This window comes from Alexandromys fortis, unplaced genomic scaffold (assembly GCF_014885135.2).
Source record: "Alexandromys fortis isolate MF-2015 unplaced genomic scaffold, M_Fortis_MF-2015_v1.1 scaffold_12, whole genome shotgun sequence".
Lineage (NCBI taxonomy): Eukaryota > Metazoa > Chordata > Mammalia > Rodentia > Cricetidae > Alexandromys > Alexandromys fortis.
In genome coordinates this window covers 20377570-20393817 of record NW_026067937.1, presented here as the reverse complement: position 1 = coordinate 20393817, position 16248 = coordinate 20377570, and the positions used below count along the sequence as shown (strand labels likewise).

At 43.2% G+C, this 16248-nt stretch overlaps 1 protein-coding gene across 6 annotated transcripts in view; it reads left to right on the top strand.

Annotated features, from left to right (window-relative positions):
* Positions 1 to 8004, top strand: part of Urb2 (URB2 ribosome biogenesis homolog) — a 28384-nt gene extending 20380 nt beyond the window's left edge. For 5 of the 6 annotated variants that reach the window (XM_050146951.1, XM_050146949.1, XM_050146950.1 and 2 more), the window contains 3 exons: positions 1278 to 1365; positions 4513 to 4652; positions 6765 to 8004. In XM_050146951.1, the coding sequence (XP_050002908.1) occupies positions 1278 to 1365; positions 4513 to 4652; positions 6765 to 6962 (426 nt within the window). In that variant the 3' untranslated portion in view covers positions 6963 to 8004. Of the gene's footprint in view, positions 1 to 1277; positions 1366 to 2425; positions 4653 to 6764 lie in introns of those variants that run through there. The other variant, XM_050146952.1, reaches the window with a different exon arrangement.
* The last annotated feature ends 8244 nt before the right edge of the window (positions 8005 to 16248 follow it).

The window sequence follows — 16248 nt, the reverse complement described above, 5'->3', positions numbered from 1 at the left end:
ATGTGAGGTATAAAGAAAGCATGTTGGGAGCTGGGGAGATTAAGTATGAGGAGCCCAATTTGGATCTCCAGAATCCATGTAAAATGGGACATGGTACCCTGTGTCTGTAATCCCAGTGCTTTTATGGCAAGTTGGGAGGTGGAGATAGGCAAATTCCTGCAAGGTTGAGGGTCAGCTGGCCTGGAGAACACATTAATGAACAACAAAAAGGCTGTGTCTCAAAAATAAGGTAGAAGGCAAGCACTATCAACTAAGATTGTCCTCTGATCTCTACATCTGTGCTATGGCACGCATGCAGCCACACTCCATACATGACTATGCATTTACACAGATAGATACAGAGATTTAAAAAGCATGTTTTGTCATTTTAGCCTCATTTTTCTTTTTCTTCTTTTTTCCTTTTTTTTTTTTAAAAAATGAAATAAAATTGTCTGGTGTAGTAGTAAATGCCTGTGATCTCACCACTTGGCAAAGGCGGGAAGAGTTCTATGAGTTTGAAGCCAGTTTGATCTACATATGAATTTGTGATACACAGTGAATCTTTGTCACAAAGGAAAAAAATGGATTTAAAAATATAAGAAAGTGAGTGGGGAGGGAGAAGCACTTGGAGGATGATTAGACATTTAAGAAGGTTAGGAGTGAGCTAATCTTTAAAAAGATTATGTATAAGAGTTTTATCTGCATGTATGTATGTGCAGCATATGCATGCAGAGCTCATGATGTCAGAAGAAGGTGTCTGATCTGGAGTTAGACACAGATGGTTGTGAGTTTCTCTGTGGGTACTGGGAACCAAACCTAGGTTCTCAGCAAGATGATTTGTTCCTAACCACTTAGTTATCTCTCCAGTTCCAGGAGCAAACTTCTTAAAAGAGTTGCTTAGTCTCAGTGTTCAAGGGAAAGTCCTAGGCTAGGACTTTCATTTAAGACTGTTTGATCCTCATTTTAAGTGAATTTATGTAATCTTTTTTCCTTCTTAAATACCAATTCTGTGTGTTTCTAGAGTATATTAGAACCAGTGTAGAATAAGCACAAACTCAGCCAATTTTAAATCAAGGTGCCCCACAAATTTTGAAATGTGTGCAATGTAGAACCCCCTACTTCCTAAAACGTTAAAACAAGAACTAAGAAACCAGATGTGAGCCAGATTTTAGCAGTCATTTTAGCAAAAGATAAGAGAAGTATCTGTGCTGCACAGCAGGGTATACATCTCTCTGTATGTCCTGCCAGGTAAACAGACAAGATCACTGACCTACTTCTCTGTTCCTCTATTACTACAGGTGATGCTGAAGGCCATTTCATCCTTCTTGAACTCGTTTAATATACTATTGTTTTCAGTTATGCATGAAGGACGGCAGAAAGACAAAGGTAATTCAGAGTAATGGCTTCAGGTATATAGATTCAAGTGTATTTATCATGTAGTCTTTCTGACTGTATTTCTGAAAATAAAGCCACCAAATTAAGTTCACATAAAATATGTTCAGATTATCAAGTGAATATTCCAAGAAAGAATTTATTGAGAAATATTTTTATTTATGGGTGTGTGCACATGTGATTGTGTATGTGTGCAATGCTAATACTGGTGGAGACCAGAAGAGGGTGTCTGCCACCCTAGAACTAAAGTTAGGTAGTTTTAGGCCACCTGATATTGGTGCTAGGAATGGAACCTAGGTCCTCTGGACCTTAACCACTGAGTTCTCTCCAGCCTCTTGTTTTAGTTAGGATTTTTTTTTTTTTCAAGACAGGGTTTCTCTGTAGCTTTTGGTTCCTGTCCTGGAACTAGCTTTTGTAGACCAGGCTGGCCTCGAACTCACAGAGATCTGCCTGTCTCTGCCTCCCGAGTGCTGGGATTAAAGGCGTGCGCCACCAACGCCCCGCTTTAGTTAGGATTTTTATTGCTGTGATAAAACACCATGACCAAAAGCAACTTGGTGGAGGGAAAGAGTTTAATTTCAGCTTACCACTTCCAGTCACTGATGAAAGTCAAGGTAGGAACTTAGTGGCAGGCACTGAAGCAGAGGCCATGAGGAATGCTCCTTGCTGGTTTGTTCTCCATGGTTTGCTCAACCTGCTTTTTTATGCAACTCAGTACCAGCTGCTCAAGGGTGGCACTGTCCCCTGTCACATGGACCTTCCCACATGAATCATTAATAAAGAAAATACTATTAATAATTTGCCTACAGGAAATATTATGGAGGCATTTTTTCAGTTGTTCTTTTTCCCAACTCACTTTAGCTAAGGTCAAACTGACAAAAACAAGAACAAAACTAAACACTACCCAGCCAGGGCACCTCTGAAGATAATTTTTGTTTGAGACAGGATCTCACTGTGTAGCTCTGGCTGGCCCTGAACTCAGTATGTAGACCACATTGGTTTCAAACTAACACCTGTCCTCCTGACTCAAGATAATTTTCTTTAACTATTTCAGATCATCACATTTTACTGTATCCCAAACGTGACTGCATCTGGCATCTCTGATTGAAACTTCTTTTTCTGGAAGGAAGGGGGTGGAGGAGAAGAGACGAGAGGCTGCACACTACTGACAGATGTTGCAGTTCTCCCTTTACTCTGCCCAGCTGTGAGCAGCTAGCTGGTGGCATAACGAATTTATCTTGCATAGCACAGTGCATGTGTTCATCTAATTAATATTAAAAATCTACTGATGTGTAGGGCTGGTAACAAGTTCTTCTCTTTGATAGCCTTTGCTGGTATATGACTGTCTGTGGTTCCAGTTAAGGTTATTTAATATCCCAAGATGCAATTCTGATGGTGATGTCTTCCCTGATGTGCCCAGGGAGGCAGAAAGGCAAAGCAACGTCTTGCTATGGACTGTGGAAGTAAAGTGTGGCTGTATGCTATGTCAAGCTTGTCCCTTGTCACACGTTCTGAGCATGCATGGAAGCATGTGCTTCATGTTGACCTAACTCAGTTCTCTCTAATCCCAAGGTTATTCTCTGTACTTATGGCTTGGTCCACAGGGTTTATCAGTTCTATTCTCCTTATTGGGTTCTGATGCACTCTTATGATTATGCATGAACTTAGTGACTGCAATAATCAGTCACTTATACTGTCTAAATAGAGATTGTTAGGTCATGAAGCACATAGCTACAGTGCGGGCCTTGTGAAATACTTCCCAAATATTAACTGAATTTCATAGAAATTAAATTGATCTAGAGAACTACATTTATTAAAGATAAGATGTCTGTGTGTTTATTCTCAAAAATTACTGTACATATTAAAAATCAGTTTTATTGAGGTTTAATGTTTGCATGATGCACTTCATCTGTTTAATTGATAATTAAGAACAAACTGAAGCCACGCCACAACCAAAAGATAGATTCTTTATGCGTTTGAGTTCTGTGTCTTTGTATTAGGTCTGATCTTGAGCAACCACCAGTCTACCTTTTGTTCGTGGGTTTGTTTGCATTTTCCAGATTAATAAATAAAGTTATAGCAATTACTGTGCTTAGCAAAGCTTGGGAGGTGCTGTAGCATGGCCAGTGCTCCCTATCAAGTCAGGGCAGACTTGGGGAGCTCAGGAACTAGATGGTCCTACACTGACTAGCAAGAGAGGACTGGAGCCGGGCGGTGGTGGTGCACGCCTTTAATCCCAGCACTTGGGAGGCAGAGGCAGGCGGATCTCTGTGAGTTCGAGACCAGCCTGGTCTACAAGAGCTAGTTCCAGGACAGGCTCCAAAACCACAGAGAAACCCTGTCTCGAAAAAACCAAAAAAAAAAAAAAGAGGACTGGAGTGAGAAGTGACTCTGGGAAGATAGGGGGAGGTGGGGATTGTCGGCTGATGGCCTTATATCTTATCTCCATTTGCCTGTGAAAGGAAAACCTTACACAGACAATTTCTAGAACTGATAGAGGCAAAGGCATAATTTGGAACTCTTAAATCCTCTCAATAAACTGTTTGTCTTGAAGATAGTCTTCATTTGATCCTGTCTTATAACAGTCTATCTCCTTTAAAATGATAACAGTCATAGATTTCATCCTTAAGTGAATTGATTTTTCTAGTTAGATATTGTATTAGTTAATTACCTGGCTGTGGTAAAATACTGACATAGGCAGCTTAAGAAAGAAGGGTTTATTTTGGCTCACAGTTTGAGGAGATACAGCCCATCATGGGGACAGAAGTATGGGGTGGTTGGTCAGGAAGTAGAGGTGAATGCTGGTGCTCAATTGGCTTTCAGCCCAGGACCCCAGTCCATGGAATGGTGCTGTCCATTTCAGGGTGATCGTTCTTGCCCACTTAATACTAGGTTGACAATGAAATTAACTATCAGAGGACCTTCCCCCCCCCCCCCAAAAAAAAAAAACACGTGGACTTGAATATCATGTTTTTTACCGTTGTCATGTTTGGACATATCTTTTACCATATTTTTGTCTATAGAATAAGCCAGTAGAGTCTGGAAAGAGTAGAGAGTTGCAGTCAGTTTTACTTATAGTAAGATTGTAGGGCTAGAGGAAATGCTCCTGCCATTTCAAAGCTAATCATTTTCCATCTGTAGGAAGCATGGATGACTTGCCAGTGGTCCTTGAGTGTGCACGCCTGGTGGAAAGGATGTATAGCCACATTGCTACTCGAGCTGAGGAATTCACCGCGTTCTCCCCATTCCTGGTGGCCCAGTATGTGACAGAAGCACAGAAGGTAAAAACGTAGACTGAACATGCCCATCAGGGGTTTTATGGATATGTGTGTGTGATCAGCCTTTTAGAGTTATGGGTAGAACTGAGGGACGTGTAAGGGTCATTGGAGCCCCTCACTGAAGTTGCTCAGGACTCCAAGACTCCCAGGTCTCTGGTTCCAGTACAGACTTGGACCTTGGACCTGTTTCCTTTTCTTGTTATCCAATAAGCAAGTGAAATCTCACCCAGGGCCAAGAACTTTTATGGATCCAAACCAGCAGACCTGGAGAAGAGGGACCTGGGGCAGTCATCACATTCATTGCTCCTAGACACTCAGAGCAGACTACAGGGTAGACACATTGGGAATTTTGTTACTGCTGATTTTTGTTTAAATTTATCTGGCTTTTGGGATTGTTGTTTTAAATGATGAATTTATCATTAAGAGTTACTTGTTCACATATGTCCATGTACTGTTTTCACACTTCCATGAGCTACTGGTGCCCCGTGGTCAGGCCAGTTTAGGGCATAAATGACATTGGAACTTGACTTTGATTAATGAATGCCAGTGTGTCAGAGTCAAGTGAATAAATCCATTTGCTTGTATTTGTATAGACATGTTTACATGCTTTCTGGGAAATAGCGAGTCTGGTGGACTGGATTGGTACTGGGTTTCTTGCATGCATGGTAGTTGGATCTCTTGGTGGGCACTGTAGAGGAATGTCTAGCTAGAAAAGTCAGCATTTCTCCAGGGAGGTTTGGTTGAACAGCCTTTCTAGATTGCTTCCTTCCCTATTTCAAGTAACTGTAACTGTTGAATAACTTTCCACCCCACACCTTGTCATTCTAGCAACTTTATCTGGGCTAGGGGGTGGGAGGGAGCAGCAGTGCTAAGTAAGTGTTTGAGAAGATACTTATACTGGTTCTGGAATGACATGAGGACTTGTCATTTGATTTCCTTATGCGCGTTTAACAGTTTTATCGAAGCTTGATATACCGTAGCATGTGAGTCATTAACATAAAAGCATTTTTTTAAAAAAAATTTTTATTATGTATACAATATTCTGTCTGTGTCTATGCTCGAAGGCCAGAAGAGGGCACCAGACCCCATTACAGATGGTTGTGAGCCACCATGTCGTTGCTGGGAATTGAACTCAGGACCTTTGGAAGAGCAGGCAATGCTCTTAACCTCTGAGCCATCTCTCCAGCCCAACATAAAAGCTTTTGATGAGTGAAAAGCTTGTACTTTTTAATTGGAGAATGAAAAGAGACATAGTAATTTCATTTTGCTGAGGTACAAAAAGGAAAGTGATAATTGGAACCTTGAAGTCATATTGTTCTAAGATTTATTTTATGAAATCTCTGGTCTCCTGGCTTTATTATTCATCTTTAGTTTAAACTTGTCCATTTTTTTTTCTTTTTGTTTTGTTTTGTTTTGTTTTAATCTTGAAAACCAAAAGGGCTTTTGGTTTTGTTATTAAGGCCATTACATCCTGGAATCCATTGGCAGAAGTCTAGGTCTTCTCTTTCATTTATTTTTAAATTTAGTAATAAGAAAACACTCCATATACATTAGAGACTGCTACTGAAAACCATAAATTCTCCCAGGCAGCATGTTTAGCTTTAATTAAATGCCCAAGAGTAAAGACAACCAGAGAGATCTCGGCATTCATTCCTTGTGTTTCTGTAGACTAGATGTTGTGGGAGGACCTGTGAGAGACAGACAGATTTCCTGGGAAGACCCTGTTGGTCAGGAGATGCTGCAGCCTACAGGCCTGCTTGTTTTGTCTGCTCTGTGTAGTGAGGAATCCCAGTGAAAACATAGGAAGATGTTTCCAGTTCTTTGCTCTTTTACTTCCAGCTTAGGTTTACAGCAGGTTCTCCATATCATATTGCTAGCTTGGGATGAGTACTGGTTAATGCTCATCCCACTCAGTGAGTTTTGAAGCTGCTGGGATATGTTTTCATTCACTGACCATTGATCCTAGCTGTAGAAACTGCCTTTGTCTTAGAAAGTCTGAAGCCCAGGGATCTGTGGCTGTACCAATTTCATTCTGCTTACTGAGCTCTGATGTTTTCAGCATGTTGCCTGATTTGTCCCTGGTTTGTGCTTAGAGCCTTCCTCCTTCTTTCCCAGGTAACCTTGTACCCAACTGTGAAGAACCTGCTACAGGAGGGAATTTATCTCATCTTGGATCTCTGCATAGAGCGTGATATTCAGTTTCTGCGGGCCTCGCTACAGCCTGGAGCACGAGATGTCTTTAAGGAGCTGCACAGCGACTACCTCAAGTACCACAAGGCCAAGCATGAAGGAGAGAAAAGATATACAGCCTAGGCCATACCACAGAAGCACTCTTTCTGGTACATCTTGCAGAGGCTTAATGGTTCAGAGTCATAGAGGATGTAAGGCTTCTGAAATTCTCATGCACATTATTAACAACCATGGGAACTCTTCCTGCCACCCCACGAGTCCCACCGTGTCTCACTGTGTATCCCTGACTGGTTTGGAACTTACCATATAGACCAGGCTGGCCTTGAACACAGAAATCCACCTGCCACTTCCTTCTGTATGTTGGTGCTAAAGGCATGCACCACTTTTGAGATTATTTATTTTTATAGCTTTTTTAAATTTTAATCTGAGTATTCTTTAATATTCCTCTTCCTAGGATGATAAGGATTGAACCTGGGGCCTTACACATTAATTTCACACTCTGCCACTCAGCTACACCTTCATGCCTCAGTATATCTTTTTATAAATAAGTGTGGCTAAGAAACCTGAAAATAGGTTTTGGGATTGGATGAATTTAATGGGAAAAAATTGCTGATCATTATGACTACCTAATGTCCTTTTCCTTTTTGCCTCTCCTGGCTGGAAACTGTAGGACTGGTGTTTTGCTTCTGATACATGGGACTGTAGTTAAAGCCTGTCAATAATTCTGCCCTTTAAACCAAGTAGCACAGAGACACTTTCCAGCTGCCACTCTTGTGCCTTCCCTCTGAGAATTCTGGTGGTGCTGGGGGAGCAGCCAGGGCCCTGGATAGGATGGTATGTACCTATCTGGTAGGTAGGTGTTCTAGCACAGGAGCCAGGGCTCTTGTTTGTTCCTGCTTCAGTTTGAGAAGTTCATTATAAAACTTCCTGCTCAGTTCGAGAAATAATGTTAACTGCTCTTATTATCTATATCTAAACAGTGTATTTTAATGATCTCAGTTACCCAAACAGCCTTTATTACCACTTAAGAAATACCTTGTTTAGTCTCTTTGTTGTGTATGTGTATATATATAAATATATAGTAAATTGATCAAAATGTGTTTTAATGTTTTCTTTTGCAACAGTTGTCATATTAGAGTCAATAAACATATTTGGTATTTTTTAATTAGCAGCATAGCTGCTTCATTTACTAAGTCCCCCATTGTCAGACATAGGATTCTTCTACACTTTCCTTTATAAATATCGTCCATGGCTTGATTATTTTCTAAGACAAATTCACATAAACTGTTTGTTTGTTTAGTTTTGAATACTATGTCTTGTATTTTGAGACAGGAATTTATTCTATAGCCCAGGTCGACTTTGAACTTGATCTTCCCGCTTCAGCCACGTAAGTATTTGGATAATAGTTGTGTGCCACTGTAGTTGGTTGTTTTCTTTCTTTTTTACATATCACTGGTTAGCCTGACCAGAAAGTCTTATTAGTTTTAATAAACTTCTATAAATATTGCCCACTTACCCTCTAGAAAGCATACACATTGATTTTTTTCCCCCAAGTAAATCTTTCACCACTTGATTTGTTCTATGTAGATAGGAATTGTGGGTAGGCAAGAAGTTCTTCTGGTGCTGACAGGCACCAGCCCTTGAGTGCCCGAAGCATAGGAACTGGACTGGCAGACCCAGAAGTCTATGGCTTAAGGCTAGAGAACTGGAGACAGTAGGCCTTACAAGTCTTAGAATCTGGATCTTGATTCTTAAGTAGAAGGCTTAACTGCTGTGAGCTTTGAGCACTTGGCAACTATTAACAATCCTTTGCTTCTGATAGCCATGAACAACAGGCAGTGGTGGCATGTAACACTTGTTGGTGTTACAGCTCTTAAATGAGCCTTGAATACTGAGACCTGAGCTCTCACAGTGACCAGTGTTATAGCTCTCAGACCCAGGGTGTCTGAAATGCTTGACCTTTGACAATGGTCAGTTCTATGGTTCTTCAGCCTTAAGACTCTAGGCATTTAAGCCTTGGCAGCTTTTTGGAATTGTCAGTCCATGTGTAGGGCCTGCAGTTGTTCTTTTTCAGCTCTGCGCTGATTCTGTCATCTCTGCCCCCTCCACTTCCCACCCAGGTCACTTTCTAGAACTCCTTAGCTACCCTTTCACTGCTGTTGTTGCTGTCATTAATGGCCGTCTTTGCCACCGCTACTTCTCTGCCTCTGCTTCCATCTCTTACGTTACCAGCTAGCTCAGCCTGTTCTCACTGATACTACCAAAAAAGCAAGCAAGGAAAGATTGCTTGAGCTAAGTGTGATGGTGCATGCCTATAATCTCAGTACTTGGGAGGTAGAGGATCAGGATCAGTTTGTCATTCTCAGAGATTTTGAGGCCAACATGCATATTGCATGAGATCTTGTCTCAAAGAAAACAACAGCAAAAGACTGCTTACAAGAAACCTTCTGTTGGACGCAGTCGTGATTATAACAGTAGAGTGCAACACAAGAAAGTGTCCTAAAGTCAACTGAATTGCCTGCAGTGCTTGTATGTCCAGAAAAGAGATGTGGTAAGTATGTTTATGCCGGTCACAGGCCTTCTGTGGCCACCGGGGAGGTGCTCCCTGCTGGTCTGGGTGAAATAACTGCCGAACTCACTGAGCCTCACTGAGAAAGTTACTGTAGGGTGTCTGGTGTTACAGTCGTAGTTCTTTGTGGAGGTGTGATTGAAGGTAGTTTCCTCAAGGTATTCAGAGTATGAAGTGGGTAGACTACCACAAACAGGGTTGTGCTGATAATACGCTGCTCATGCCAGCTGGGCCCCAGGGAAGGTTCTAGCAGCTGCCAATTAGGGAATTAAAACAACCTGGTCCCGACATCTTATTTAAAGGAAAAGTAAACATTGAAGAGGTGCTTATACTAAAGACCTTCATTTAACAATAGTGGTGCTCTAGTGATGGTTAAGTGTTCCACTCTTAGTCAAATACTTGGGGAAGGTTGGATTATTTTATCTGTCTCAAGTCAATCTTCACCATCGTCATTTTGAGATAAAGTCTCACATAGCTCAGGTTGATCTTGAACTTGCTGTGTTGCTGAGGATGATCTGCCTTCACCTCCTGAGTGCTGAGATTATAACGTGTGCACCCATATGGTCCTGGGGTTTGGACCTAGAGCTCTGCATGCTAGGTGGTGGAGCTATAACACTGTTTAGAGTTTTTGTTTTAAAGATTTACTTTACTTGTTTTTAACTCCATGAATAGTGTTTTGCCTGTATATGTGTGTGTTTACCTTGTACATGCCTGCTGCCCATAGAGGTCAGAAGAGGGCATTGGATCCCCTGGAACTGGGGTGACAGCTGGTTGGTTGTAAGCAGCTATATAAGTGCTAGGAACCGAACCCAGATCTTTTGGAAGAGTATCAAGTACTTTTAGCTGCTGAGCCATTTCTCTAGTCCTACATTTTTATTTATTTTTTGATAAGAGAGCTATGTCATTTTCTTTTCAATTGCTTTCATTGCTCAGAGTATACATTTTACATTGCCTATTTAAGTTTATGATGTAAATTTTGTTTACATAATTTTCTTACATAATATTTTTTTCTTAGACTATTTTTTCTCATTCACTGACTGTAGAATTCATTTTGTAAACTCTCCTGATTCCCTCTTTCCATTCAGTCAAAATGTAGACTTTTTAAAATGATTTTAAGGAGAACTCAGAAAATTTCTTTCTTTGTTGTTGTTTTTTTGTTACAGGTCTTACTGCAGCCTAGGCTCATCTTGAACTCCCTTGTGAAGTATACACTGGTCTTGAATTCACCATTAGTCCCTGCAGTCTTCCTAGTGATGGGTACCAGTGGGCCCCACAATATCACACCCCTGTTTTTCATGCTCTGCATGGAACAGACGATATGAAATAGATATTTTGAATACCTATGAAAAACTGGTGCTTTATGCCCCAAGCCTGACGTTATTTCCTTCTCTGACAGGACTTGAAACATCTTTGCATGACTGGCTTTGTCTCTCCTTCCTCTGTTTAGGCCTTCAGAGCTGGTTAACTAGAACTGGATTCGAGTGGGCTGGTAAACTTTTGCTTCTCGCTGTGTACTGACAAATTTTGTTTTCCTTAGGAAGTTGCTGCAGGAACCTCCAAAGGAGGCTTGGTCGCCTGGAGATGTAGTGCAGGGAATAATGGGTCTTTCAAGGCCTCCTGCTATAGGTGGAGCTGACGCTGAGGTCTCCGGCCTTCTCTGCCTCCCAACCTTTTAGAGCAGTGCCTGATTTGTCCTCTGTTGCTGCTTCATCAGATGACATAGGCAGAGCAGTTCTTCAGGTATCCTGATGGTGGTGCTGCGGTGCTACTCAAGGAACTCTGGCCAAAGAACCTGCCCTTGGAGGGGGAATGTGATCTTGAGCCTCCTCAACCATGCTATGCCAAAAGTGTAGGCCCCGACAGGTTCCCGTCCCAAAGTGGTTATTAGTGCCTCCGTCGCTTTTCTGTGATCTTAAATCTTTCCCAGCAAGTAATTTCCAGATCTGCTTTGCTGATTCAGAGGGCTGAAAGCATCTTCCGTTGGCACATGTGGAGGGGCTCAGCTGTCAGAGGGAGCACCACAGAGACCTAGGCAGAGGGGCAGATGCTGGCTCGGAACCCTGTAGACCTGCTTTAGCTCGAACCCCAACCCACTCAAGAGGTGCACGATATCCCTTTATAAGCCAGGTGTGAACACAGTCCTGGTGCAGTGTTTATTTTCTAGCAGGGCCACTGATAATGAGGGACAGAAAAGTAAGTCTTGGAGGAGGAGATCTGTCTGCATGCAGTGGGGGACCATAGGAGTGGAGGTTGTTGGTTGAGAAGAACTGATTGGCATTACTTGTCTTCCTGCTTTGGATATGTGGGGCATTAGGTGTGAGGGAAGCTGGGGCTGAGAAGGCTCCATGTGGGGGAGGGGGACACCAAAGAAGACCATGACTTCCTTCCCTCAGCTACATCGTGGACCACAGTGGGTGATCTCCTGTCCTCTGCTGTCACCTGGCCCAGTTCCTCACAGGCCTCTTCTCTCTTCATGCCCTGCTGCTTCATGTTTTCAGTTGTGCTTTCAATAGCAGGTCACAGGGATTGCTCTGATTTGTTTCCAGCCACCTTGTTCCTCCTGAGCTCACACACTTTATTTGAGACAGGATCTCACGTAGCTAAGACTGTCTTTGATTTGCTGTGTAGCCAGTGCCTCAGCCTCTCAAATGCTGGGATTGCAGGCTTACACCAGAGTGCCCAGCTAAGCTCTCCCACTTCTGTTTTGAGACGCCATTGCCCAACAGCAGCTTTATCACCTCTTGATTCTCATTCTCTTGAGCATCTTCTAAATATTCTTCCTCTTTGTCTTTATTCCACCATTCCTACCATCCTTCCTGCACAGTCTGTGTGTGGTAGGTAGGCAGTATGCAGTTTCAACAGATATTGTAATTCCTACCATCTTAAGGATCTTGTCTGAGTCAGTTGGCCATCTCCACTCTGTAACTCTTTCTGTCCTGCCAGCCAGCTTCAAATAATGACACAGATTTATTATTAGCTTTGAAAATTCGGCCTGTAGCTCAGGCTTGTCCCGCTATATCTTATAACTTAACTCATTTCTGTTCATCTACATGTTGCCACATGACTCGTAGCTTTTACCTCTCCTACATGTCTGTTCCTTCTGTATTAGGCTTGCAACTCTGCCTGCTTCTTTTTCTCTCTCTGCCCTGAAGTCCCTCCTATACCTCTTCCTGCCTAGCTATTGCCCTCTCATCTCTATTAAACCAGTCATAGTAATACATCTTCACACAGTGTAAGGGAATATTCCAGTACACAACTCCCTGCCACTTCTGCCTGTGATGATTATACCTATTCCCAGCCTCTCTTTTTGTTTCCTGTGGGCATGATTTTTTTTATCTTAGGGTCTATCCTGGAGACCCTGCCGCTCTGCTCTGGCTCTTTATCCCAAGATGCTACTTCCGGTCTCCTGCCATCAGGCACTAACAGACTTTGCAATTGGCCCTCCATTCGAGGTCTCTTAGCTTCTCTTGTTCAAGGAGTCTGCCCTCACATATTTACTCCTTGCTCTCCTTGTCCTTGAGTTTCTTACATACTTATATAGCTTGTTTCTTACTGTATGTCCCCATAGCCCTCAGTAGCATCCCCAGTCCAAAACCTTTTGTTGTTACTTTATTGAGATCTGAGACCCCTAATGCTCTTCCTTAGAGATAAGGCCTCAGTAATGGGTTATCTCCAAATCCTACTTTCCCCTTCCCAGGTCCAGTTATCAGGAGGAAAGCCTCTCGTGGGAGGAAGAATCACCCATGAGGCACCGTAGCTTGGGTTATGGTTTTATGGTGATGTTATGGGTAATTGTAGCATGAATGCTAAGAGAAGGTGGGAAGTGTGTAAAATGCTCTGTAGTGAATAAGGCTGTTGAGAGTGGGAAACAGGTTCATTATAAAGGAGGACCTGGGGACTAAAACTGCAGGACTCACGCCAGGCTCTCAGGTGAAGAAAGCATTGGTGTTGGGTTAAAAGCTCTTGGCAGTGAGGCCATAAAAAGACAAGAACACAGCAAGGAGCACTCGGCCTGGTGCACACAGAGTACATACTGATAAGAAAGCAGACATTGCATACAGCATGTGCCCGCTATGTCTCCATTTTAAGGACTGAATGGTTGTGTGTTCTCACGGGGTGCCCATGGCGTCTGTCTGTGTTCTCCGACTCAGCAGGAAGCTTGCAATGGCATTTTTGTGACATTCAGTCAGCTGCTTTCCTCTGGCCAACCCCCTGCCCACTTTCATATTACTTTCCCTTCTATTTATAGATATACAGAATTTTCTGATTCTGAACCAGCCTGGCCCAGCCCTGTGTCCTTCCCATGTTCCCACCAGCTCCTTGTTTTCACTAAAAACCCCGAGTAGAAGTGCCCACCTCTGCTGCAGCCTAACCTTTCCCTTTGTGCATGCCCCAGGGCCCAGCCTTGTGCCAGGTCCTCAGTCTTCCTCTCTGGCCCCTAAGATAGGACCTCCTTGGGCTCTACTGTCTCCTTTCTAATGTTCCCACAGCCTAGGCTGCTTCTCACCCCTGAAATTCTGATGTTCTTGTTCTCTCTCTCCCACTCCCATTAGGTCACTGGCCTCCTTTGGGCAAGTTGCTCTCAAGCCTGGATTTCTGCTCCTTGAACCACTCGTCAGGTCTTGAGCTGAGCCTGGCAGGCATATGTCATACAGGTCCTCCATGATACATCTCCCACAGTGTTGTCTCTCTCCCTCAGTCCAACCCTCGTCATTTACAGCCTCCTCCTCTTGCCCCTGGTCATCCATGCCAGTGGCCATTTGTCCCTGCAAGAACTCTTTCCCTCTTAAAAGCAAACTGAGTCTGTGGGCATGGGACGTCATCCTGGCACTTGGGAGACAGGAGAGAGGAGAGAGCTTTACTCTGCCCACAACTGCCTCAGCTGCCCAGTCACGACCCAAGATGGACTCTCGGTCTAATGTGCCTTTGGAATCAGGATTGTCTTTGTACAGGGGCAGGAGAAGGCATAACTGTGGAGCTTAGTTAGATCCAGACAACACCAAGAACACTTTCTGGAACAGAAGCAATGGGACAGTGAAGATAGCTGAGATGACCTTGAACTCCTAAACTTCATCACAGTTCTGTGCCAATATACAGTTTATGTGGTGCTAGTGGTCAAATCCAGGGCATTCTGAAAAGCCTTCTACCACCTGAGCTACAGCCCCAGCCCCTCTCAGTATTTGTATTGAATGCTACCCTAAACATTACACAAGAATATGGCAGATGGAGCAACAGAGCACATGACATCAGAACGAGATGATCAGTTAAAATCATTGGAACGTTCCGTGAAACTTCAAACACCATGTCATGACAGGAAGAAAAAAGCGGTACATACAATTGTTTCAGACTGGATATGTATCATCAGCAATAGTTTTCAACCATACTGGATCCCAGAAGAAACCAGTCATTCCCCCCTGCCTCCTCTCCAACCATGTCTGAACCAAACGCCATGGAGAGGTACCCTGAGAGCCATCACTGTTGAGGACAAGCAAGAGGGTTGTGCATGTAGCTTAAAGGGCTCATTGTCAGATATGGTTCACATAGGTATATACAGATTTTGACTGCAAAGTGGGATAGGACTTCAAAAACAAGTAGCAATGCCTGCAGGTGGCCAGGCTTGTTCCATCTTACCCCTTGGGCAGAAGTAGAGGATGTGGGGCATTGAGCTCTTGGCTAGCTTAGGGTCTGAGTTTGGCAGGTGTCTCTGTGGACACTGAATTGGTCTCCAAAGTCAGAAGTCAGTAAGTGGAATCAGTGACAAAAAGTCTCAAGAGTGTGCAACCCCAGCCAGTGCTGTTTTTAATCTTTGCTCCTGAATCACATACCTTATTTACTATTCCATTGCTGTGAAGAGACACCATCATCATGGCAACTCTTATAATTGTGGCTGGCTTCCAGTTCCAGAGGTTTAGTCCATTATCATCATGACAGGACATGGCCATGTGCAGGCAGACATGATGCTGGAGAAGGAGCTGAGAGTTCTCCATCTTTGATCCACAGGTAACGGAAGGAAAAGCTGTCTCACACTGACCAGACTTGAGCTTATAAGACCTCAAAGCCCACCTCCATAGTGACATGTCCTCCCAACAAGGTCATGCTGCCTAGTATTGTCATTCTCTATGGGCCAAGCATTCACACACAGGAGTCTATGAGGACCATACCTATTCAAACAACCTCAATGACCAAGGCAACTTATAAAAGAAATCATTTAATTGAGGGCTTGCTTACAGTTTCAGAGGGTTAGAGTCCATGATCATCATGGCAGGAGGTATGATGGCAGGTGGGCAGGCATGGCACTGGAGCAGTAGCTGAGAGCTTATTTCCTCATTGGCAGTCAGGAGGCAGAGCAAGACAAAGCCTGGCATGGGCTTTTGAGGCCTCAGAGCCCAGTAACACACCTTCTAATTCTAAACAGTCCACCAAGTGGGGACCAAGAATTCAGGCATGTGACCCTATGCGGGCAATTCTCATTCAAACTACCATACCTGAGTTCTGTCACTAGCTCTAGGCGCTGAGGGGTGTTTTAGGGTGACTGAGGAAAACCTTTTGTGCTCACAGCTGTTTGATAATGCTGTTGTACCCTATAAAGATTTGTCACTCGTATTGGTTTAATAAAACACTGATTGACCATTAGCCAAGCAGGAAGTACAGGGGGAGGCAACCAGACTAGGAGAATTCTGGGAAGAGGAAAGGCAGAGAGATGCAGTCACCAGCCAAATACAGAGGAAGCAAAATGAGAATGCCTCACTGAGAAAAAAAACCGAGCCACAGTGACTAAACATAGACAAGAATTGTGAGTCAATTTAAGTTAAGAGCTAGTTAATAATAAACCTTAACTAA